This window comes from Pyxicephalus adspersus, chromosome 11 (assembly GCF_032062135.1).
Source record: "Pyxicephalus adspersus chromosome 11, UCB_Pads_2.0, whole genome shotgun sequence".
In the NCBI taxonomy this organism is placed as follows: domain Eukaryota; kingdom Metazoa; phylum Chordata; class Amphibia; order Anura; family Pyxicephalidae; genus Pyxicephalus; species Pyxicephalus adspersus.
The window spans coordinates 1,034,425-1,059,371 of NC_092868.1; the positions used below are offsets into that span (position 1 = coordinate 1,034,425).

Sequence of the window (24,947 nt, forward strand, 5' to 3'; positions counted from 1 at the left end):
AATTCGCCCCCATTCCCTGTATCCCCCCCCCCCCCCCCGCTCTGAAATCACAATGTATCTATAAAGCCAGAACAATTCTGATAGAAATCCCAAATACCCGCACATAGCTTGTGTGAACAATATGAAAAGACATCATGACACAAATGGCCTTAAAATAGAAAGAAAGTTTAATAAATATTCCAGCGCACAGAATGGCAAAACTGAGAACAACGGAAAACAACTCAGAAAATCCTTCCCACCCAGACCCTGTGTATTGCTAACTGGGGTACGGGAAAAGCTCATCCAGGGATCCATCGAAGGCTCCGGAGTTCAGTATCGCTGTGCACAGGTGTACGTATTCACCAAGCAACCATTTCCCCAAATTACAGACACTGAAAATATATTCCAGCCAATACAAGCCGCTCAGCGACATGCCGCTACCTCGTAAATGTGAGATAAGCAATGACGTCTGTTCTTCATCATCACCCACCTAGCAGTATCTAGAGGTGCCAGCAACATGACAACTGTCCTATTCATCCCCATAATCCTGTGCGCATCACATTAAATAGCAAGCTGGGACTCGGCCCTTGCAATGAGGACCCGGGCCCTTGCAATGAGGACCCGGGCCCTTGCAATGAGGACCCGGGCCCTTGCAATGAGGACCCGGGCCTCCGAAGCTCGGACGTGGTCATCCTAGGGACGGCCATTTGTCTCTAGGATGACTTTATCCTCCCACAAAGCAATTGCTTTTTCTGGCACTGGAGGTTCTAAAAGGAGAAAAACTCCGGGAGATGGTCACCGTGCCCTTAACCAGTGATCTCCCCGGCCACTTTAAGCTAGGCGCACCACCTGGCTGTTTTTGGGTGGTTACTGAAAAGTTGGGTCACAAGCCTAGCTTGGAAAGTTTCTGGGCAGAATACTGCCATAACTTTAGTGAACACGGCTCTATCTTGTTCTTGGGGAGAAACAAAAAGGCTGCTTGGCAGCACATGGTTGTCTGAGCCATGCAAAGGTCCCAAAACCCCGCAATCCCTGCGCTACACCTTCATGATAACCATTGGACACTGCAGCCTGGCGTACTGGGAGTGGGGACAGATTGTAGGGAGAAATTTAATTTTTTATTACAGCTATGACATCTCCGGCGCTTTATAGAATCCATATTTATGTAGCGGACTCGGAGCACACAATCAAATATCGCCACCACAGTCATAGGTTGCTAATATAATCTGAGGCCAATTTGGAGGGGAACTAATAGACCTACCAGTATGTTTTTGGGATGTGGGAGGAAACTAGAGCGCCCCCCAGAGGGAACCCAAATAAACACTGGGAGAATACAAACTCCTCAGAGTCTCCTGGTTGAGATTTGTACCTGTGGGAGTGCAGTCAGACCAGCCAAGCAAACGTATTGCTTGGTTATGGATGCCGCCAGTGCCGCTACCTCCTTTGCCGAGTCAAAGCTTTGCAATGAGTTTGCAGGGACTCCCAAAAAACATCAGGGCCAGGAAAAGCCTGAATGGGCGTCTAAAGTCAGTCACCATCTTACCAGCTCATTTTGGAAACCATGGTAGAAAACCACAAAGGGTTAAGTGTTGTAAAACAGGTAAAAAGTAATTTGGGGAGCGAAGAGGAAAAGGGGGAGATGTTTCCATTTAAACAATCCAATTACCATATTATCTTTTGGCTCGGACAAAATACAAGGCGTTGGTTTTAGGGTAATATTTGACGTTCTGTTTTTTGTCCATGAGACCTCCGAAAATGATAAGCTCTCCTCGGCCCTGAACCACCGTATGTAAACTGGTTTCAGGAGGGCCCACCACAGAACTGTTGCTGAAGACCTTCCATTTTACTCGACCCCGTTCCCGGGTGTCTTGAATGTCCAGTGCGTACATCTGCATAGGTTTGCAGTTCATGCTCTGATATAAAGGTTTCCCCACATTGAGGGACTGGGGCGGGTGATGGCCTAGACGACGGGCAATAGGCGGAAGGGAGTGGCCATCTGCCTGTGTGGAAACAGGACGGGCAGATGCGGCTTCTGCTCCACTACTGGGTGACCCTGGGGAGGTGAGGGTTGGAGGACTGACCACAGGGTTAGCTCCTCCGCTGTGTGAAGAGGATGATGAGGGTGATGAAGAAGATGCAAGGGCTCGGACAGCTTCCAGACCCCGGCGAAGTGCTCCTGGCGAGACGGCGGCAGATAAAGTGGAAGAGATGTGAGGGGGAGTGTGCACTCCGTTGATTTGCTCCAGGGGGTTTCTACCCACAGTATCCACGTCCAAGTCCCCCCTCTTCCATGTGCAATCCACCGAGCCAAGACATAGCTCCTTTTGCTCTGGCAGAGATCCCCTACGGACAGGCAGAGAATGGGAAGCTTTGTGATCACAGCTCTCCGTGGCAGGGGGTGAGATGACCTGCAAGGGACTGTCCAGAGATGTAGCTGGGGACACATTCCCCCCATTAAGTACAGGAGACAGGCTGCCTTCACGGGATCCACTGGCAGCCTGTCTCTGAGCCCGGGGCCTCAAGGTTCCCCAACGGCCATTCACACAGGGAGCCTCGTCTGGTGCTCTGACGGGTGAATGCGAGCGGTATTCCCGTGGCTCTGGTGCCAGGGAAGGTGGGGTGGCACTGATCGGAGACGGGCGAGAGTTCAAGCTTGGACTGAGGGGAGCACGGCCGCTGGGCGCTTGGCTGAAGACCACCACGCACTGGCCAACCTGCAAGAGAGAATAATGGCCGTTACAAGGAGCGGCTTAAATAAAAGTCTTCAAAACAACCAAGACAGACTCCTTACACTTCTCTGGAGGGTGGAACTGGAGGTAAAGCTTCTTATAAACTCTCTGCACAGACAAATAACATTTCCAAAGCTACATTATGATGATCTATTGTGCTGCAGAACATTACAATCTCTATGACTCACCCTGCAGGCTGGGTGACACCACAACTCCGGAGCTCCATGTTCCTCATTCTCTACCTTCAGCTGCTGCCAGGTCCAGGGAGTTGATTCCATATGTAAAAGCCAGGCATCTTTAAAAAGCTACAATGATAAGGGAATATTTATAAGATCTTATCCATAGTTATCTGTAATGTATATTCATATGTAAATAATCATACCACGTCCATGACCTGTCACTGGTTAATAAATGAGTATAATGTTATCGCAATGGGGGCTGCTATGGACACTACATGGAGTCTGGTGATTTACCGGTGATCAAGTTTAGACTCCCCGTTGGTTATTTTGATATAAGCTGCATTTTATATTTGGATGCTGGAGGACAAAGCAAAGGGAAAGCCGCACCAAGCAGGATGTATAGGAGAAGAATATAGCTGCCAATGTTTAGGCAATATGTGTGTCCCTTACAATTTGCCTTTCATTTAGAGATATGGGTGGTATATCATTACCCAAAGCCTGGGAAACACTTTATTTAGGGATGAGAACATGGAGCAAACCATTGTGGGACGAAGACTTGGAAATGTCACATCACGATTTTATAATATGTGGGAGGAAAGGTGAAATAGCGCTCTGTCTACTTACAGCATTTGGTCCTCCACATCCGCCCAGGATGAGAATGGTCTCTTTGTCAATAACAATCTATGAGGAGGAAGGAAGAAAACGTTAGGAAGATGAAGTGCTAATAAGTCACAATATAAAGGGAACAGGGCAGACACTGAATGGGAAGAAATTGTTTTTAGGGAGACCATATCTCCAGAATACTCCAGCCGAGACCCTGACAGATCAGAAGAGTGACTTTTACCTGAGACTGTCCTCCTCGGGGATGAGGGCACGGCCCAGTAATTGTCGGCTTTGACCAGGACCATTGCTCCATATCAAGTACCCAGACATCATTGCTCCTGTGAATACAAGTCATCATAACTGAACATTCTCCTACAACTATCAAATATAAAATACCACAGCTAATGCATATAAAACTGCTAAAACAATACAGAATACAATTATATTTGTCTTCTTCCCTGCGTTAGCAGAAAACACTGGAAGTGAGTGGCAGCATTCCTAGACACATGCAAGGAAGGAGAAGAGGAATAACAATGATGAGCATCTTCACAGCAACTAAATATGACAATGAACTCACATCTGTCGGGAACCAAGCGAGCCCCCGAACACAATCATCTTGTCCCCAACAACGCAGGATGAGTGGCCTGCCATAGGCGGAGGACCGTGCGTGGTGACTATGCAGTTCCACCTGTAGAAGAAATAGACAATTCTTCAAATATTAGACATGAGATTTACAAAGCTCCCTATGGTGACATTAGTAGAAAAGAAGCAGTGTGTATCTGGTCAGTTAGTGGTAACCAAGTGAACTCGCACTAATCAGGGTTTGTTCAGGAGGTGAAACATGAGGTTTGCTATCATTTTACAGCTTAGAAAATGTGAAGAATCTGCCAGTCTCTCTCAATCACTTCTTTGCAGGCGGGATTACAGTTTTCGAACAATGCGGAGAAGTTTCATGGGAAGGCAGCTGCTCAACCACTCACAAAGTCTTCAGTAAGAATATTTCCCGAATGCCAGACATTATTTCTTTATCATTTTGAGGCATTCTGGAAATGTGTTTAGGGAAGTAGTACAAACAAATGACAAGTTTCCCTTTTTATTTCCCGTCATTTCTGTTTAGAATGACCCAAAGATTAGAAAGCTGCTGGCATTATTCAGTCGTTTAGTAAAGCCCACAAAAAGCTTATTCTAAAAACCAGTAACCAAACCCAGGAGCCTGGCAATGGAAATTGGGAACCGGATAACCAGTAACTGCACCAAGATCATCCTCATGCACAAGCCGTTACACCCGAAGGTTTCTAGGACAGGAAAGTAATAAATAATACATTGAAAGGGATCCTGGACATAGGCGGAGGTATTTGAGAATCTTTGAAAGAGAACTTATAAGAGAAATATCATTTCATGGTCCATAGAAGAGGTTAGTGTCTGTAAATCAGAAAATGTGTTAAGGGGTCAGAAAGTATAAAAAATTGTAGGATGGCATTACAAAAAGGAAGAGTAATGGGCAGCGGGGGATGATGGAACTACTTGTAGAGGCGGATGAGTCTTACACAAAATGTGACTGGGAAAGGTTCAGAGTGGAAATAGTTTAATGCAGAGTTTCCCAGCCGGGGTTCCTCCTGAGATTGCTGGGGGTTCATTAAACAATGAGCAGTTTGTCTTTTTGGCTATCTGTAAGGGTGACATTCTTCCCACTGCCCAGCAATATAAGAGGAATTCTTCCCACTGACCACCAGACTAATATACTGTGAGCTGTGGATTTATTATTTATGGCAGGGGTTACCCCATATTGAGAAACATTACAGCCGGGGTCAGCAAACTACTAGGCCATGTCATGAAGTCAAGAAGGAACGCTAGGCTAGAAGAAACAAGTTGTCCGAGGAAAGGTTTTTCCAAACTCTTCCGCTGTGTAGTCTCTGTACGCGTGCTTGGCATAGAAATGCCCCTTGAGATTCGACCGCTTGAAAGTGCTGTTGGCGTCGTTGCACACTAAACACGGCATTGTTGCCGCATTGGACGAAGAATTATTCGTCGGTCCGTTCGGGGGTTGAAGACACGACATTGGAGGTCAACGTTCCGGAGACTGCGCGTTGTATCTGCTCATAGTATAGTAATTGGGGTTACTGTGCGGGAACTCACGATAACACGACAATTCAATTAGGCCGGATCCAATGATAAATAACTAGGGGGGCGTTAGGCGGGACTGGAATACTGGCTGGGCCCTATGCAGCCTAAAGGCCGGAGTTTCCCTCGGTCTTACACTAATGCAATAAACATGAAACTAAGCCAGGCAGCCCGATACATCTGTCCTAATCCCTCAACACACAATATTACCAAGATCTACATTACCAATTCTTAGATGGGGAGTATGTATGGATCTCATCAAAAAAACGTTCTGGCTGATGTAAGGGGTACGGGCTGGGGCGAGTCCAACCCCCAAACAGAACCAGCAGCTCCTTGTATACAACCAGTGTGGCCCCGGCCTTGGGAGAGGGGTAGGAACCTGCAGAAAAAAGAAAAGTCGGTTTCATTCAGATTCAAACTCCTAACTGCTGCTGAGCAAATACATTTTACTGCCTAAAAACTTCTAAAGGTAAAATCTATAAATATATTAAATATAAAAATGTAATATTCATTACACATTCTGCCTTGGTTTCCAAGACTTGGGAGAATTTCCAATCTGGGTGGGAAGAAGCTGCAGGCGGGTGGCAGTTCCTGTATTGTGACAAAACTCCTCAGTAACCACCCAAAAAACAGCCGGGTGGGTACTGAAAAGTGCCGGGTGGTGCGCCCAGCTAAAAGGGGCCGGAGAGATCATTGATAATAGTTTATTGATAAGTGTTAGGAGTGTTTTGTCTGTAACTGCCCCTCCACCCCATCCTAAAACTTCCACATGGCAATATAGGAATTCTGCTGATCATGTTTTACCCGAAATGCAAATAATGGTTGCTGGAGTTTTTCTTTAAATACAATTTTATTGGTGGACAAATCAAGCAAATTGGGTAAATCGGACGATCTGGAAAAGTAAAACATTTATTTGGGAAGTCATCAATTTTTAAAGGTTTGACAAGCGAGGAGAAATTACTATAAACCCGTTGAATTTAGCTCCTTTAAGATTATCCGGGAACTTTCTGTCATTTTGTGTTTATTTGTAGATAAATTTAGAATTACATTCAATGGGAGGGGGATATGGAATGGTGGAGGAGTAGTTGGGTTTTGAGGGCTCCATAAATGAGCAGAAAGTAGGAGCAAGCCAAATAGGACGAAGAGACCATTCCAGAGAGTCGGGGCAGCTCTAGAAAAATCTTGTATCCGTGCGTGTGATGAGGTTATGAGTGAGGAAGTCATTAGTAGGTCATTGGAGGAGCAGAGAGAGCGGATGGGGGGGTGGGGGATTTTTCTACCAGGGCAGAAAGGTAAGTGGGACAAGGACTGTGGAGGGATTTGTGTATCAGGTAGGTAGGTGGGGGAGGAGCTGTGGAAGGATTTGTGTATCAGGTAGGTAGGTGGGGGAGGAGCTGTGGAGGGATTTGTGTATCAGGTAGGTAGGTGGGATTTGTGTATCAGGTAGGTAGGTGGGGGAGGAGCTGTGGAGGGATTTGAAGGTAAAGTGCAGGAGATGAGTTTGATTCTAAGGTGAAATGGAAGCCAATGAAGAGAACTACAAAGAGAGGCAACAGAAGAGGAGCGGTGGGCAGGCCGTGTATGGGGTAGGTAGGTGGGAAAGCCGTGTATGGGGTGGGTAGGTAGGTAGGTGGGCAGGCCGTGTATGGGGTAGGTAGGTAGGTGGGCAGGCCGTGTATGGGGTAGGTAGGTAGGTGGGAGGCCGTGTATGGGGTAGGTAGGTAGGTAGGTGGGCAGGCCGTGTATGGGGTAGGTGGGTGGGTAGGCCGTGTATGGGGTAGGCAGGCAGTGTATGGGGTAGATAGGTGGGCAGGCTGTGTATAGGGTAGGTAGGTGGGCAGGTCAGTGGGAAGGATGGATAAGTCGCAGTAAGGTTTTATTATTTCCTTTTTTTAATAAAACAATATGTAAGCCGGGGTAAATGTAATCTTATTTCCTCCAATACAATATATATATTATTACACTCACATGTATATTTTTATATTTGCATCGCTAGGCCTCAGGGAGTGGGAGAGTCTCCAGAAATTCCTTGGCTGCAGCTCCGGCTCCTGGGAATTCACAAAGAATCTCCTTCCCTGACGCCAGCAATCAATAGAACAAATTCCTGCCAGCTTCCCACGGGACCCTCGGGCTCCATAATGTATATGTGTATGAATATAGAGCTCAGTTATTGCAGACACCGGGATCTGCTCCATTACAAGATTAGTAAAACACAACAGACCTAAAAGGCAGGTAGGTGATCCTTGTAAGGAATTGCAGACGCTGCATTATATATTTACACGTATAATATTCCTCCATGGTTTTGGAATGTACGGGGGAGAACAATGTGCAGGTTTTCTGGCATTGTAAACAATGGTAAGTGGTGCTGGGGTCATTCTCAGGGCTAATCCCTATATCCCCCACCTACACCCAAACCAAGGAGAGGTCTGCGGACCCCCAGAAGTGCATTCTGGGACTGTGGGGTTTTCTAGCTGCAATGACCCCACACCAAGCGTCGGCCCTCACGCAGACCCGGCATAAACACAATGACTGCAGATAATTCTTCACACCAAGCAATCCAAATTTAGTGTGTAGGAGACATCTGGACAGGATACGCCACTTCCTAGACACTACGTATATCAGGAGAAAAATTCCCACACTCCTTTTCTGGTGAATATGGGAATGCAGAGACTCCATCGGGCCGCCTGCTCCATGAGAACCTGCAAGGTGTCCTGACGCTGCTGCCTGTGGGATCAATGCTGCCTTCATCCAATGTGTCAGAACTACACCTGAGCACATGTCCTGACACTGGCATCCGGGCATTCTTCCAGCATAATGAGATCATGGATGGGACGCTGCCTATGGTGCTAGAAGGAGAGCGCAGGGTGGGATGGATTCGGAGCCCCTCCCGTGGGATACCTCTTTCCAGTGCATTCTCAGGGCAGAACCTGGGAAATCACATCCAGTCTGTAAAATGAGGAAAAACCAGCTATAGATCTCCTGAACCTCAGCGACTGAACTCCGCATAAAGAACCTGCAGGCCCAGCCCGCTATATAACGTGTTTGGATATATGGAAACAATGCAAATATTCATCTATATCAGTATTGGGGGGGGGACATTCTGTTCTCAGTACCAGGAACTGCAAGGGAACCGGACCCAAATATGAGGATGTTTTAGTTTGTCTACAGACATTGTGCATAATAGGAAATAAAGTATCAGCCTATAGGCAATATCAATGCCAGCAGACTTCAGTACTCTTATTACAATATGTGAAGCTCCTGTGGGTGTTCAAGCCATGCAGAGAAGGAAGTAGGTTTGTTTGCAGTGCATTGAATGCATGCAGATTGCATTTTAATCAGGGCAGCCTATTAACTTGTAAAAAACTGTCCAACCCATCAGAACTGACAAAGAATTATGCATGCAAAATTGTTGGCAGCAAACTCCTAGTTACTGCTCCCAATATTATTGGAAAAAAGTAAACGCATTGCACCAACGAGTAATACCACAGCTGGGCCAGCACGTCACCTCCAATGCAGCTGCAGCTTAGTGATTCGGCCTAGAAAGTGAGACTCTGCAGAAAAGAAAACCTTGGCGTTGCTTTGGTGACCTGTTTGCTCTGCAGACATTTTGTGTACTTTACCATCCCTGTAATTGTGTTATAATACCAACGATCCCAGTTACTGGGCACAAATGTCTCCTTCTCTATTCCCTCTCTTGTTGCTGACATGGTGTAGCACATCATATCTGGCACATGCAGATTACACAGCAGTCCATGGGAACAGAACCAGTACTGGGTGTGTATGTGGGCGTGCCAAGAGCTCTTTTTAGGTTCCTGGCAAACACTCACATACCCAGGCACAGATTGTGGTTGGTGCACACACAAACTGATGTCTAAGTTAGGAGTGGTGGGGTTCCTGTACCGGCTGCATTGGTATTCTGCGGTATTCTCCCAGAAGATGAATGGGGGGAAGCTGTAGGTGGGTGGCCATCCCTATAGTGTAACCTAACCTTTTCCACCCGGCTGTTTTTGGGTGGTTACTGAAAAGTGCTGGGTGGTGCAGCCCGCTAAAAAGACCTAGAGGGGACACCATACTGCCGGCTCAAAGTGATGCCCACAAATGGAATCACAGCACTTATAAAGTTAGCAGCCAATGAAAGGAAGGTACAAGCAGTTGACATTGCAGAGGGATAGGAGGGAGCACAATGACACCGGAGTCCACCAGCCCAGAATTTCAGAGCTTTTAATGCTTAGTTCCTAGCTAAACAATGCACAGAAAATAAAGTTTGCAGAGCCAGAGAAGCCCTCTCCTCAGCATCAAATCTGGGATAAATTCACGCAATAATCAATTAGGCAGCTGCACCAGTTAATGAAAGTATGGTATAGACAAGCCGCTGACATAAAAGCCCTTTATAATATCCAAACATGAATGGTAAGATTTAGGTGTAGGTCTGTAATAGAAATCCATCGGTAATACCATGGCAAACGTCCACTCACCAGAGGCCAAAGGTCGGATCCATTCCTTGCTATTAAGGTCGAGTCGCCACAGATCATTGAATGCTGCGTTACAGCTGCTTTGGGTGCAGCCACCAAACACATACATGGACTGGTTGGAATCGTAGTAACACGCACCTGGACAAGAAACAAGAGGACAGGTCATGCACACGTCTTTCAGCGATATCGCTAGCATGTCTGAAGTAAGCAGGACGTCCCCAGAGTAATACATTAGCAATGCAGAAAATGATGTCACAGCTTTACATAACTGCAGCAACCCTTGCATGGTTCAGTCTCTTTATGGCATGAATATAATTCAAAAAACAGACAAGGGATTTCTTTTAGCCAGACTTGGTGATGTCCTATTGTCTCCGCTCTCATTATTGAGGTAGAATCAGCCCAATATAGAGTTATTATTTTATTTACATCATTCACACAGCACGGCTGAAGTGAAGGTTTCACCATTCATGGCAAGGAATTTAATTTGCCCCCCAAGCTTTATCAGGCATAACATAGAGAATAAAATGAGTTCATGCAGTGTTACTTACTATGCGAGAAGCGCTGGGTGATCGGGGTCCCGGGATAAGGATACGTCCGGCTCTCCCATTGGATATTTCCATCTTGGACGGCTTTAATAAATCCATGGTAGCACTGATGAGCAACCCCTAGTGGTACAAAGCAGGTATGTCACAGGAAGCACTTACAGGAACACTTACCTATTCCTACAGCTCTGGCATGCTTTTTAGGAAGCAACAGAACATTTCACGGATTGACGCCGTGCTAAGTAAACTGCTGACCTATTCTCTAAATGTTTATTTTCTGGCTTCAATACTTTCTGCAAATATGAGCCAGTGGGGGCAAAGTACTGGAAGACTGAGAGAGCGAGCAACAGAGAGAAAGCGAGAGAGATTGCGCAATAGAGGGGGGGGAGCGAGAAATGGAAGGGGAGAGAGAGCGCGAGCAAGAGGGGGAGAAGAGAGCGAGCGAAAGAAAGCGAGGGAGAGCGAGCGAAAGAAAGCGAGGGAGAGCGAGCGAAAGAAAGCGAGGGAGAGCGAGCGAAAGAAAGCGAGAGAAAGCGAGGGAGAGCGAGCGAAAGAAAGCGAGGGGGAGCGAGCGAAAGAAAGAAAGCGAGAGAGAGCGAGCGAAAGAAAGAAAGCGAGAGAGGGAGAGCGAGTGAAAGCGAGGGAGATGGAGAGCGAGAGAGTGAGGGACACAGCAAGAGAGCGAGCAAGCATGTGTAATCTGTAATAGCAGCTCATACTTTTCACTAACATTATGATCTCAAACTACTTGACACGACATTTTTGAAGCACAATAAACATCGCTGAATTATCATTTACTACGAAGAAACATTTTATCTGCTTTGTCATTGGCACCAAAGTTCAGCCCATAGAACGGCAGCTCCAATGTGTAGAAGACAGGTCCTCTTGCTTCTATGCAACTCATGTGTATATAGCGGCTATGGGGTGAAAACGTAGAACATGTAATAAATGCGGATAATAAAAGTAATGGGGATGTAATTCCCTACATACAATCAGGCGGAATATTTTGGCCTGCTCCCACACTCTCTATACCTTACATGGTCATGCAGCCAGATCCTGGCATCTGAACCATAAAACAAACATTTCACATTATAAATGCTTCAAAAAGCCAACTCAGTGCCATTCATGGCTTTACATGTGAGCCGATAATGTAACATGAATAATGTCAGCAGGCTGGCTCCATCTCTAACACATAGATTAACCCTTTCCTGACTGATATACCGCCATTATACTGACTATAGCATGTTCTTATATTTATGTGCCATTAGTAATCATCTGGTAGCCAGGACTCCTTACTGGGATTGGTCCAGCAATGATATAATTAGCTGAATACAGGACAGTGCAAGGGCATCACAAAACCACACTGCAACATTCATCGCCATTACCATTCATCTGATAATGTATAAAGCTCACCTGCAACACAACAATCATCTGCAGAACTCCATATGTATTTAGGGCTGAGGGGCAGGAATAAAGAAATCTCTCTGTGGGGATGCTAATTCAGAAGAATCCGAAATGTTGGCTCATCTATGGAAATATTACAAGTATGGTTCCCATGAAACAAATCCCAGCACCTAAATATGCAACTATCACTGTTTTATAGATCACACAAATATCTGTTGATCCTGACAGCAAGTCCACCTAATACAGTTTCCTGTTAGGTGGAGTGACAACAGTGCTGTGCAGTGCTGAATTCGGAGCAGCGTTGTCACTGTTTTGTCTGCTTGCACTACGCTGGGATGAAATGATGTTGCAGGAAGTGCGGCTGTCAGCATCGTCACTCACAAACCTGGATAAAAGTCACAAAACGTTTACCTCCAGGGCATTACCTTTGATGAGGCGATACCACTGCTTACACACCAGGGCGGCGGTCTTGTGCTCCTGGTAGGGGGACAGGAAGGACAGAATGTACTCCAGCACCTCCTCCGGCAGCTCACACATCGACCGATTATGTTTGCTCAATTCGGGATGAGCGTGTGGCTCCACGTCCTGCTCCATCGTCCCGTCTACTGCATCCACTCCATCAACGGCCATAAATGCCTCATCTTCACTCTCAGAGGAGCTGGCCATTGCATTCCACACGCGGCCTGAAAAAGAAATAAAACTAACATGTTTACTATGGAAATATTCACCCTACAATACCAAAGCCATATGGGAGCGGTGAATACGTCACCAGGGCCAGACTGAGGAACACCATTGCAGTGCCAGGGCACACCGGACTGGCCCAAATGTTGGAACTACGGCTTGCACAGCTTCAGCAAATCAAGTAATTGCAATAAAGTAATCGCAGCTGATCTATAAACACTGCAGCCAGCAGAACCTTCGCCATTCGGAGGTAGAAGGGCAGCGGCCGGTTTGTTCTAACAACGGATCTTTTTTTCCACTTTCTCTGAGATTTTGGAAATAAAAGCCGAAAATTACGTTTTTGCACACCCATCACAACACAAGCAGCCAGGTAAGGTGAACAGGAGAATATCCAAATCTGTGTAAAGCACAAGAGACGAGGTGACAATAATGCAGCAATAATTGCAGAAGAGCGGCCGCCTGACCATCATGCAGCACAGCTGAGGAAGGTAAAGCCGGATATTCACAGCCACACGCCAAACTTATTCATCACCGATATTGCCAAATTCATTGTACGGATCCTTCCCATACTGCCCCCCCCTCTTATTGTGTTTTACTTTTCCCACCTCCTAGATTGTAAGCTCTTCTGGTCAGGGTCCTCTCCTCCTCCTGTGTCATTGTCTGTATCTGTCTGTCATTTCCAACCCCTATGTAATGTACAGCGCTGCGTGATATGTTGGCGCTATATAAATTCTGTTTATTAATAATATTATAAATGATGAGGCACAGCAACAATTCACCTAGCAGCTTTTCATTCTGAATCGCTGAACGTTTCCAGCAGCAACACAGCAGCAGTAATCCATAGCAAGAGATAGATCATTAATCTACAAATACCAAAATCAAATACAAAAGCCTTCATCCTAAATCAAATAAAACAATATTGTGTCCAGATTTATTGACGTCACACCAATCACATAAATAAAGGAGGCAATATATAGACATGGCCGGACTAATGTATAGTGACAGCAAGCTCTGTGCCGGCTCCGGAGACAATAATAATAATAATAATAATAAGTCGGTATAAATAAAGACGGTCGCTATGAATAGAGACAGTCGGTAGTCTCACCTGGGGTTGGACCAATTCCTCCGCCTCACCGAGCCGCCATATTCCTCAGCATTCTAAGCGGCGACAGACGAGGAAGGGCCGGAGCCGGTGGAGGGAGCGCGCACGTACGACGGCCTCGGGTCACGCGCAACTTGCGTCGGTCCGCATCTCCATCTTGTGGTTGGCAAGGTTGTGGTTCGCTTCATTTGGCCTTCATGTTGGGGAGGGCGCCAGGTGCTATATTGTGGCTGGCAGATATGTGGCCTATTTGGTTGACATAAAAGATTTAGATAATGGTTTCTCACATTGTGAATGTAATGACTTTTTATCACAAAATTGAATGTATAGGGGTGATGGGTCAAGTAGGTGGCCTACAGGGTTACTTAGGGTTACTCTGTACCCCACATTCACAGCAGTAAAAATTCAGTATGGAGAATTCTGACACCAACACTATTGGTCAGTGCCGTCTGATTTATGGGTCTGGTATGAAATATATCACATACAGCACAGTGCTGGGAGCAGGGTGGTCGGGGTATATCACATACAGCACAGTGCTGGGAGCGAGGTGATCGGGGTATGTCTCATACAGCACAGTGCTGGGAGCGGGGTGATCGGGGTATATCACATACAGCACAGTGCTGGGAGCGGGGTGATCGGGGTATATCACATACAGCACAGTGCAAGGAGCAGGGTGGTCGGGGTATATCACATACAGCGCAGTGCAGGGAGCGAGGTGATCGGGGTATGTCACATACAGCACAGTGCAGGGAGCGAGGTGATCGGGGTATGTCACATACAGCACAGTGCTGGGAGCGGGGTCATCGGGGTATAACACATACAGCACAGTGCAGGGAGCGGGGTGATCGGGGTATATCACATACAGCACAGTGCAGGGAGCTCACATACAGCACAGTGCTGGGAGCGGGGTCATCGGGGTATAACACATACAGCACAGTGCAGGATGCAGGGTGGTCGGGGTATATCACATACAGCACAGTGTAGGGAGCGAGGTGATCGGGGTATGTCACATACAGCACAGTGTAAAGAGCGGGGTCATCGGGGTATAACACATACAGCAGGGAGCGGGGTGATTGGGCATATCACATACAGCACAGTGCTGGGAGCGGGGTGATCGGGGTAAGTCACATACAGCACAGTGTAGGGAGCGGGGTGATCAGGGTATGTCACATACAGCACAGTGCAGGGAGTGAGTGACTGGGGTATATCACATACAGCAAGGAGCGGGGTGATCGGTTATATCACATACAGCACATTGTACTGGGAGATAATATTGTCCTCAAAGAACACAGAACAGAAATGGGAATGTACACATACACACTAAAAATATATTTCAATAGGTAATAAGTTTAAGAGGCTAAAATTAAAACCTATGTGTCACACATGATGTTACAAAAGCCATAAGGAACAAGAAAAGGGCATTCCAAAAATATAAAAATGAAGGATCAACTTCATCGTTTGAAACCTATAAAGAATATAACAAAAGATGTAAAAGATGAAAGACAGGTTGCGAAGGAAAGTAAGGCAAACCCCCCAAAATTTTTCAAATATATTTATAGCAAAAAGATCAGATCTGAGCATGTAGGCCCCTTAAAGGATGTCCCTGGGTTGGTAACTGGGGATAAAGACAAGGCAGATTTACTAAATAGCTCTGTGTACACGAAGGAAAATGGCAAAGCTCAAGTCCAAATTCATAATAGCAATGTCACTGCCTTAAATGAGTCACAATGGCTCAGAATGGATATGATTAAGGTTGACCAAGCACCAGGAGTTGATGGAATACATCCACGTGTGCTCAAAGAGCTGAGCTCAGTTATTTCAAAGCCATTATTTCTAATTTTTAGAATTTTCACTGGCAAGGTACTAATGGATTGGACTATGTGGTTCCTATCTTCAAAAAGGGAGCAAAGTCATTACCAGGTAACTGCAGACCCGTTAGTTTAACATCCATAGTTAGAAAATAATATTATAAGTGATAGTCAGCATGGCTTCAAGAAAGACAGAAGTTGTCAAGTAGAGGAGATTTTCAATCACTTCCTGTTGCTCTGACAGAAGGACCCCTCCCCCCCATGGGTCACAGATGTCAGAAACTAACTATTAGTGGAGGGTCATTCCCCCATTTACAGCTAAGTATTATTGGAGTTATAAGGAGACGGTAACCCGGATAAATCTCGGTGCACTACCAGCCCCCCAGTCCGGTTCTCCCATCACACTGACAATGTGTCACGGAGGTCCCTCGGTGTATGAGCTGTACCGAGGCCAATCATGACGTCTACAGGTCACGTGCTGCGTACAGGGCGCGCGCGGTCACGTCTGCGTGCTGGTGCAGGAAACGCGCATGCGCAGTAGGGGCCGGCCCTCGGCCTGATTTCCGGTGAACGGAAGATGGAAGAGGATGAGGTCGCGGAGAGTTGGGAGGATGCGGCCGACAGCGGGGTGAGCGGAGACCAGAGAGTTTCATGATAGAGGCCGGTGGCGGCTACATAGGGGGAGGTCTGCGCTGTCTGTAATTGCGGGAAAAGCTGGGACTGAGGCCCGGAGGAGGTCGGAGAGTGATAGGCGTGAGGCCCAGTGATGCCTGGGGGCGGGGAAAACCGGGACCCAAAGGTAACTGGAGCGCGGGAGGCACTGAGGCCGGGAAGAAGATGACAGCTAGGCCTAAAGGGGACTGGGGAGACCAAGGCCTACATAGGGAGGAAAAGGGGACTGGGGTGAGGCCTACTGGCCAGGGAACCAGGGAAGGTCTACTGGGGGGGGGGATGTGACTTGTGTCTCTTGCAGCAGGAGAATCCTCTGGGGTTGGATCTCTTTTCCTAGAATTCCCACCCATTTATATACTGCACAGTCTTCTCCGATCTCCATACAGATATAAATGTAACTCTGTAATCCTTATACTGCTGTCAGGAGAGGAAAGTAATAGAATGAGCTGATCAGTCTACCACTTCTCCTTTCACTTCCAAGTCACTGGGTGAAAGTGGGAGGGTACTAGTAAGTGAATGTGAAACTGCAGCAGAGAAAGGTCACTATCCGGTGCGGTGTAATTATAAGACCAGATAGACAGAGATGCAAATTCTTTGTCAGGTGAAACTGATCCTGTGTTTTGTATATGAAAAGTTGTATTAAACAGGATTTATATAGCGCCAGCATATTACGCAGCGCTGTACAATAATAAGCAGGATTTATATAGCGCCAACATATTATGCAGCGCTGTAGAATAATAAACGGGATTTATATAGCGCCAACATATTACGCACACAAAGTCATATAAATGTGTATGTATGTATGTGTGTGTGTGTGTGTGTGTGTGTGTGTGTATATATATATATATATAAAATGACTATGTTGCCGAGTAACTAACAGTTGTAAAATTCAACAATACCAGTAACATTGAAATGATTATATATATAAACATACAAACTGCATTCAAAGTCCCTCGCCTTTTCTTTTTCTATTATTTTCGGCATGTAGCAGGTCGAGTGTCGGGGTTTGTTTCTTTAAAGCCCCGTGTTACAGCTAGTGGAGTGATTGGGCTAATAACACATACAACTATTACAGCCAGGAGTTCATTTGTTTTTAATATTTAAAGTGAACTTTAATCTGCAAAAAGATCATTTTAATGCAGATCTAAAGTAAAAATAAAGACTTGTATTGTGCCATACGTGTCATGCTGTTATACAAGGTAACAATATATATATTCAATATAAAGTATACTCGGTGTATATATAAATAAATATATGTTTAGCATTTTTATTGTTGGTAGATCATTTTGACTTGGTCATTTTAAAAGTAGCTCGCAACCAAAAAAGTGTGTGGCCCCCCCTGATCCAAGTCTTCTAAACAGGCCCAGGTTTGGCACGGAGTATAAATACATTGAGAACCTTTATTGTATATATTATACATTATATATTATATATATTATTACAATATATATTATATATTATACATTATATATATATTGTATTAGGCTACAGAGTAACATGTTTGGTTTGCTGTGTGCCGCATGATTTTTGCAATGTAAAAAATATGCCGTGGCTCATAAAAGGTTGAAAAACGCTGAAATAGAGGTTGCAAATGACAGACAGGTACAGTGACACCGGAGGAGCAGAATACCCTGCCCCGAAGAGCTTGCAATCTAAAAGATGATTCACCTTTATATTGTGTTACTTGCAAGGAATGGCGTGCATTATGTTTAGCAGTAAATGGCCTCATCCAATGTTCTCCCCAGGCCTAGCTGGATGCACTGGCTGGACCTTTCTTTTCAGTGGCCTTCTGTCGTTACAGCCTGGGATTTGCATTTATCAGGGAGCTGTCAATGAGTGGTGGCAGCCTGTCAGCACTGTTGTGGCGGATCAGAAGATATAGTGAAGGCCATATAGTGCGTTGCGTTCTCTGTCTGCCCGTTTTACTGACGTTTTCTTTGTTTCTATCTCCAGGAGATAGAACGACGATTGGAAAGGAAGCTGAAAATTACTCAGAGAGAGAAGTGAGTATAAAGTAACCCAATCTGTCATCTGCTGAATTTAATTTGTGATTGGATACCGTTGTCCTGGTTGCCATTGTATTTATGTAATCCTCATGCTCTGTATTTTCTTCTTTCTCTTCTAGTAAATTAAAATCTTCTCCTAAAACCCCAGTAGTTATCCAGGACGACTCTCTGCCAGCCGGCCCTCCACCTCAGATAAGGATTCTGAAAAGGCCCACGAGTAACGGCTTGGCAACCAATTCCCATTCTAGCAGCCGGCCCACCGTGCCCGTGAAGTCGCTGGCGCAGAGGGAGGCAGAGTACGCAGAGGCCAGGAAGAGAATCCTAGGGAGCGCAAGCCCAGAGGAGGAAGTGGAAAAGCCAGTGGTAGAAAGGTGATTTGTGTTGTTCACTGGGGTGAATGATACTGACTAGAGCAGTGCTCAGGCTGGGTGAATGATGCTGCTTAGAGGTGTGCTCAGGCAGGGTGAATGATACCGATTAGGGCGGTGCTCAGGCAGGGTGAATGATGCTGATTGGAGCGGTTCTCAGGCTGGGTGAATGATGCCGATTAGGGCGGTGCTCAGGCAGGGTGAATGATGCTGATTAGAGCGGCGCTCAGCCAGGGTGAATGATGCCGATTAGGGCGGTGCTCAGGCAGAGTGAATGATGCTGATTGGAGCGGTTCTCAGGCTGGGTGAATGATGCCGATTAGGGCGGTGCTCAGGCTGGGTGCATGATGCTGATTAGAGTGGCGCTCAGCGAGGGTGAATGACACCGATTAGAGCAGAGCTGGGGGGGCGGGGGGTTGTTTTTTAGAGGAACCTGCATGTGAAAATCCCACTGCAGTGTTTTAAGCAGAATGGGAAGAAGCTGTAGGCAAGTGGTGGCTCCTGTATTGTGATGCAACTCTTAGTACCCTGAAAAGTTCCAGGCAGTGCGCCCAGCTAAAAAGGGCCGGGGAGATGACAGCACTGGAATCTTCTTTAGTGACTTTTCCTTTCTTTATTTCTAGACCTGCGAGAATCAATCAGCTGGAGGAGAACAGACAGCCTAACAACGTGATCCGGCAGCCGCTGGGTCCAGATGGATCACAGGGTTTCAAACATCGCAGATAGATGTGATGGAGGACTATGCCATAGAAGGCTACACTGGCCTGTCACAACAATGGACTCAAGCGGAGGGAATTGCCTCATCTACTTGCACTTTGATGCCCTTTTGCTCCGCCCACTGTGACCTTAAATCCCGTGCACTGTGACCCCCTCCCACCACCCCTGTAGCTCCGACCACTGTGATTGCCACGCCGCCGCAGGCTGCCCTGGGCCTTTTTATTGGAACAAGGGAAAAGCCTGTGTTTGCGTGCGTGGACGACGGGCAAGGGAGGGTGGTGAGGAATCCACGCTAAGCGTAGGAAGAGATGGGGGCGCTTTGTGCCTGTAACTGCCACTTCTGTTGAAGTTACCGCCAGCAATAATTACTGTTTGTCGTGTCTCCAGGGAGGGATGTGGGCCGCCAGTTCTCCCAACCTCTCCTCCCCTTTACACTCATTGTGTTCCATACCTGACTTTTTTTTTTCTTAACGAGTCCACGTCTGCCTCCTCGCTCTACGGGGGACGTCTTTCATAAAGGTTTTTCTTTATTCTCTTTGGATGTAGTGTGCATGAGCTGAGTTTTAAACAAGCCACATAATTACTTTAAAGCTAATTCATAGTATTGTAAACAGGAAAGAATAACCATCCATTGACCTCTGGCTTCTGCGTCTTAAAGGGCCTTGCCCCTGTTGTAGGAGCTCAAAGATTGCGTATGCTTGGCGAGTGTCTCCCCCATGTTGGAAGGCGCAGAAAGGCATGAGCTGTTGTCCAGCATGGTTTTGGGGGAGAATACAGCTCAAGGGGTGGAATTGATGAGACGGTTTTGGGATTGGATGCCTGGGCTGTCCCTGGTGACCGTGGGAATGTTTATGGCGAGAGAGCTGCTGTTTAGACGTAACGCTATCATCGCAGGTCAGGTGAAATCTGCCATGATGGAACCATGCATGCAGTAACTGGCAGGAGCTACAGGGTTTCCCTGGCCGCAGTGCTGGGTTGTGGAGGATTCAGAACGGGATAATATGGTGAGTGGGTGGGGGGGTAGCTGCAGGTCGGAGGGGGACGTTTTTTTTTTTCCCAGGATCGTGCCTACAAGCTGATCCCGGTGTACATTTTTACTTTTAGATATCAGATCAAACAACACTCAATAAAGTTGAAGTGTATATTTTATTCAGTATTTCACATGCTTCTACTGTTTGCTGTGCATCCCAAGGACTGACAAAGGTTTTGGCCTGTGCTCACTGACCACCTCCAATTGTTTCATGCAGAGAGGAGTCCAGGCCAAAGGAGATCATTGCCTCCAAACAAGCTGATGTTCTTTTTTTTTTTTTTTAGCTATAAATATAAAGCAGTATATGTAATAAAATGTTGCAAGAGTTCGTGTACAAACCATTAAAATGATTTCATCTGAAGGTGGAAGCCCCTTTTAAGCCTAAGATGCCTTATGTGGAAGAATAACAGATTTACAGATTTATTCATAGAGATTTCTAGGACTCTGATGTGTCGCATAGTTCACATCTGCTGGATCTTTAAATGTAACGTAATGTTCTCCAGAAGGGAAGGCCGGACGTCTCTGGTCATCGTATTATATTCCCTGTGATCACTCCGGTACTGGGATGTGTGCTAAACTTCCTGCCCTTCCGAGTGATATCCACAACGTAGCCGAATCCTAAGAACTTGATTGTATGGCCAAAGCTTATTGGACATCCCAATGCAGAATCATGTATAATAATATGGAGTTATCCCTCGTTAGCTGGAACATTCACTTATTCTGGGGAAAGCTTTCTGCAAGATTGTGGAGGGTGTCAGTGGGTTACCCCCCTATTGGTGAAGTCAGGTACTGATGGTGGGGATTGGCCCCCTATTGGTGAGGTCAGGTACTGATGGTGGGGATTGGCCCCCTATTAGCTCAGGAACTAATGGTGGGGGTTTGACCCCTGGTCAGGTATAGATGTTGGAGGAGAAGACCTGGCTCACTATTCCAATTCATCCCAAAGGTGTTCAGTAAGGATGAGGTCAGGGCTCTGTGCAGGACACTCGAGTTCCTCCACTGGTGATCCCATGTCTATTCAGTTGGCTTTGTACCCTGGGGCACAGTCATGGCAGAATTGAAAAGGTCTTTGTATGATACAAGTGTCTTTGTATGATGGAGAATTACCAGGACCCTTTGCTGGGGACACCTGAACCCCATTTTGGAAGGGAGTCCTCATACCTTGCCCATATTATTGAGGTGCAGAATGCAATGGGATGTGCAGCTCATCCCAGTACCTCGGTGATCGCAGAGACAGGAAGTGAGGGGGAATTACTGCCCCCCAGAGCTATATGAAATGATGATTTATTTCAGCTGTCTATACAATAGAAATAAATGTGCTGTGGTCAAAGCAGAATCTCTTTTAACCCTTCAGCTTTTACATGTGTGTAATGTATTTATTTCTTTTTGAGGAAGCGTGTATATTGGATCAGGACCGAGCCAGTTTTGAGCTATAGGTGTACTTGTGCAATGGTTAGCTTACCGCAGTGACATACTTTTCAGAGTTCCTCTGTCACCGTTCTGTCAAAGGCCTGCTTTCCACCATAGACCGGCATCAATCATCATTTAGAGAATGTCAGCTCCTGAGTGATAGAAACATCTCGATTATGTTTTTCATTTAATGCTGGCCTCCAAGCAAATACAATATACACAAGTTATTGCAGATCTGTAATTATTGATTCGTTATTAAATATTTTTAAATGCAACTGGTGTAAGTACTTGATATTGTCTGATATTTGTTCATGTGCTGCATGCAACGTGATGATGGGGGGAAAGAGCTGGGGGTTCAACTCTCCTAATCCACTGACTGTATTCACGGGGATTTTATTATGCTGGCTGGGAAGAAGCTGAAGGTTGTGGCCCCGGTATTACGATCCAACTTTTCAGTAAACAGCCGGGATGTGCACCCAGCTAAACAATTCCGGGGAGAACCCTGCACTGATGTTCTTTCACTGTCAAGGCAGCTGGATTAAGGATGACGAGATACTACATAAAGGGGAACTACAAAAAAAAAACTCACCTTTATTTCCGCAGATCACTCCAGAGCTTTCCTCCTTTGTGCCCTGGTGCGGAGGTAGCACAGGGTGGTGCCATCTTTATTAGTCATCTTGCTTCTGGCTATGTCACCCAATCTCGCACTGCACAAGCGTGGAATCTGGTGACGTTGCATGCTGTAAAAGAGTGATCTCACTGTGCATGCCTGGGATCGGCACTTTTGTTTTTTCCTGAATTTAGGAAAAGGCCCCTTGTGTGCTATAGAAGGAGCAGCCAGGAGCCTCCAGGGATGCATGACATGGGTATCCCAGGAGGCTCTGCAGTGGGAAGAAATTGTAGGTGGGTAGCAGCCCCTGTATTGTGACCCAGCTCTTCAGTAACCACACAAAACAGCCGGGTGCTCACTGAAAAGGGCTGAGTGGTGCGCCTTTATATATATATATATATATATATATATATATATATATGGTCATGTGATCATTGGCAGCCTTCTATAATGTGTCTGCTCTACTTTCTGCTCTCTTACTTTTCTTATCAGAGATCTCCATGGTATTAGGAGCTGAACAGTCTGTTGTCATTATCGCCAGGCTCTATTTTTTTATAGGAGCATAAAGAATCCAAATTTTCCTTCTAATACTGATGTTTCGCATTGTTCATATCTGCTGAATCCCAGAAGGAAAGGCCGGATGTCTCTGGTCATCTGTATTATATTTCCTGTGATCACTTGGTATTGGGATATATGCTAAACTTCCTGCCCTTCACTCCAGTGTGATATCCTCAACGTAGCCAAAGCTTATTGGACATCCCAATGCAGAATCATGTATAATAATATGGAGATATCCCTCATTAGCTAAAACATTCTCTTATTCTGGGAAAGCTTTCTGCAAGATTGCGGAGGGTGTCTGTGAGTTTGCCCCCTATTGGTGAGGTCAGGTACTGATGGCAGGGATTTTGCCCTTTGGTGACATTGGATACAGATGGTGGTAATTGCCCCCTGTTGGTGAGTTTTGGTATTGATAAATGAGAGGACCTGGCCCACCATCCCAATTCATCCCAAAGGTGTTCAGTAGGGATGAGGTCAGGGCTCTGTGCAGGACACTCCAGTTCCTTCACACTAAACTGGTGACCCCATGTCTATATGGAGCTAGCTTTTTACCCCGGGGGACAGAAAAGGGTCTTCACCAAACTGTGACCACAAGGCTGAGAGAGCACAATTTTCTACAATGTCTTTGTATGATGGAGGATTACCAGGACCCCTCACTGGGAACACATGGACCCCATTTTGGAAGGGAGACCTCATACCTTGGCTATATTATGGAGGTGCAGAATGTAATGGGAAATTTCAGCTCATCCCAGTACCTCGGTGATCACAGGAACAGGAAGTGGGGGGGGAATTACCGTTCCCTGGAGCTATATGAAACAATTATATATTATAACTGTCTATACAATAGGAATAAATGTGCTGTGGTCAGAACAGAATGCATTGGGGGCTTTTTATATAATTTATCTGACAAATTCTATTTGCTTGTATTGTATAAACTGATTTTATATCGGATGTTTGCTATTCTCGTGCCGTGTTATTAGAGCCCGGGGATAATCTGGGATTAAAGGTTAATGGAAAATGACTTTCATTAGATTACATTTTTTCCTCTTTATAATGAATTCCTTATATAATCCTTGTTATAAGCAGCTGAACATTCTAATTGTATAGCGGAGGATATGTTTATTTATATAGTGCCAACATGTTACGCAGTGCTGTACATTATATAGGGGTTGCTACTAACAGATACAGACAGTGACACAGGAGGAGAGGACCCTGCCCCGAAGAGCTTACAATCTACAATATCAGATATTAATGAATGCAAAGCTGTAATAAATATTCTTTTACGTCCCCCCTCACATAATAACTTTTATTCAAAGCATTGAGTCTGATATCCTAGCATCACCTTGATATAAAACAAAGATCTTTGGTCATCCTATATTGGGATGAGTGAGCACAAAGAATAATGACTGCAACACCAAATACTTTATAGCCTATGGGAATGCAACCCTCCCCCCCAAAAAAAGGTCAAATGCAGGTCACAACTCCAATTGGGTCCAGGTGGAAAATAATGGAGTATAACCTAGGCTTTACTCAGTAAATCAGGGGTGCCACATTTTTTTGGCTTGTGAGCTACTTTTAAAAAGACCAAGTCAAAATGATCTACCAACAATAAAAACTTGGGCTTAATAACTCCTGTGCACGGTGGAGTTTATTTTAAAAGGCAGGGCTCTGCCATCTACCCGTAGATCGTGATCCACCTGTTGGGCACCCCTGCAGTAAATTATATCCCAGGTCCAGATTGATAATCGATAGGTTATAACCAATGCCTGGTACTCAATGGGTTATAACCCAGGCCCAGAGGGTGCTCAGTTTCCTATAACTTTTTATTATACCTCCAGCTTGCAGTTCTGCACCAGACAAGCAAAGGTAGGGTGCTAGGAAAAGCAAATCAACACCTGGCCGCTGGGGTCGCTGTTCTAAGAGGGTGGAGCTCTCTCTACTGACAGTAAATTGCCG

The 24,947-nt window shown here is 45.9% G+C and overlaps 2 protein-coding genes across 3 annotated transcripts; one reads left to right on the forward strand and one right to left on the reverse strand.

Annotated features, from left to right (window-relative positions):
* Positions 1-144: 144 nt before the first annotated feature.
* Positions 145-14,455, reverse strand: FBXO42 (F-box protein 42). The gene is made up of 10 exons (XM_072426688.1): positions 13,816-14,455; positions 12,455-12,712; positions 10,632-10,748; positions 10,087-10,221; positions 5,837-5,990; positions 4,068-4,178; positions 3,732-3,828; positions 3,512-3,568; positions 2,897-3,013; positions 145-2,693 (listed from the first exon to the last, which is right to left on the reverse strand). Exons 2-10 carry the CDS (start codon positions 12,693-12,695, stop codon positions 1,650-1,652), a joined length of 2,073 nt encoding a protein of 690 aa, XP_072282789.1. The 5' UTR covers positions 12,696-12,712; positions 13,816-14,455; the 3' UTR covers positions 145-1,649.
* A 1,652-nt stretch (positions 14,456-16,107) lies between these two features.
* SZRD1 (SUZ RNA binding domain containing 1) lies at positions 16,108-22,098 on the forward strand. Of its 2 annotated transcripts, none has more exons than XM_072426689.1 (4): positions 16,108-16,248; positions 18,246-18,295; positions 18,418-18,669; positions 19,290-22,098. In XM_072426689.1, exons 1-4 carry the CDS (start codon positions 16,198-16,200, stop codon positions 19,390-19,392), a joined length of 456 nt encoding a protein of 151 aa, XP_072282790.1. In that variant the 5' UTR covers positions 16,108-16,197; the 3' UTR covers positions 19,393-22,098. The 2 variants fall into 2 exon arrangements, with proteins under 2 accessions (XP_072282790.1, XP_072282791.1); XM_072426690.1 differs by lacking the exon at positions 16,108-16,248 and adding an exon at positions 16,372-16,419.
* Positions 22,099-24,947: the final 2,849 nt, after the last annotated feature.

Coding starts and splice junctions, on each gene's coding strand:
- FBXO42 (XM_072426688.1), bottom strand. CDS start 12,695: ATGGCCAGCTCCTCTGAGAGTGAAGATGAGGCATTTATGGCCGTTGAT. Junction 10,222..10,631: donor CACCCAGCGCTTCTCGCATA/GTAAGTAACACT, acceptor TTTCTTGTCCAG/GTGCGTGTTACTACGATTCC. Junction 3,829..4,067: donor TCGCTTGGTTCCCGACAGAT/GTGAGTTCATTG, acceptor TTGTATTCACAG/GAGCAATGATGTCTGGGTAC.
- SZRD1 (XM_072426689.1), top strand. CDS start 16,198: ATGGAAGAGGATGAGGTCGCGGAGAGTTGGGAGGATGCGGCCGACAGC. Junction 16,249..18,245: donor AGGATGCGGCCGACAGCGGG/GTGAGCGGAGAC, acceptor TTCTATCTCCAG/GAGATAGAACGACGATTGGA. Junction 18,670..19,289: donor GAAAAGCCAGTGGTAGAAAG/GTGATTTGTGTT, acceptor CTTTATTTCTAG/ACCTGCGAGAATCAATCAGC.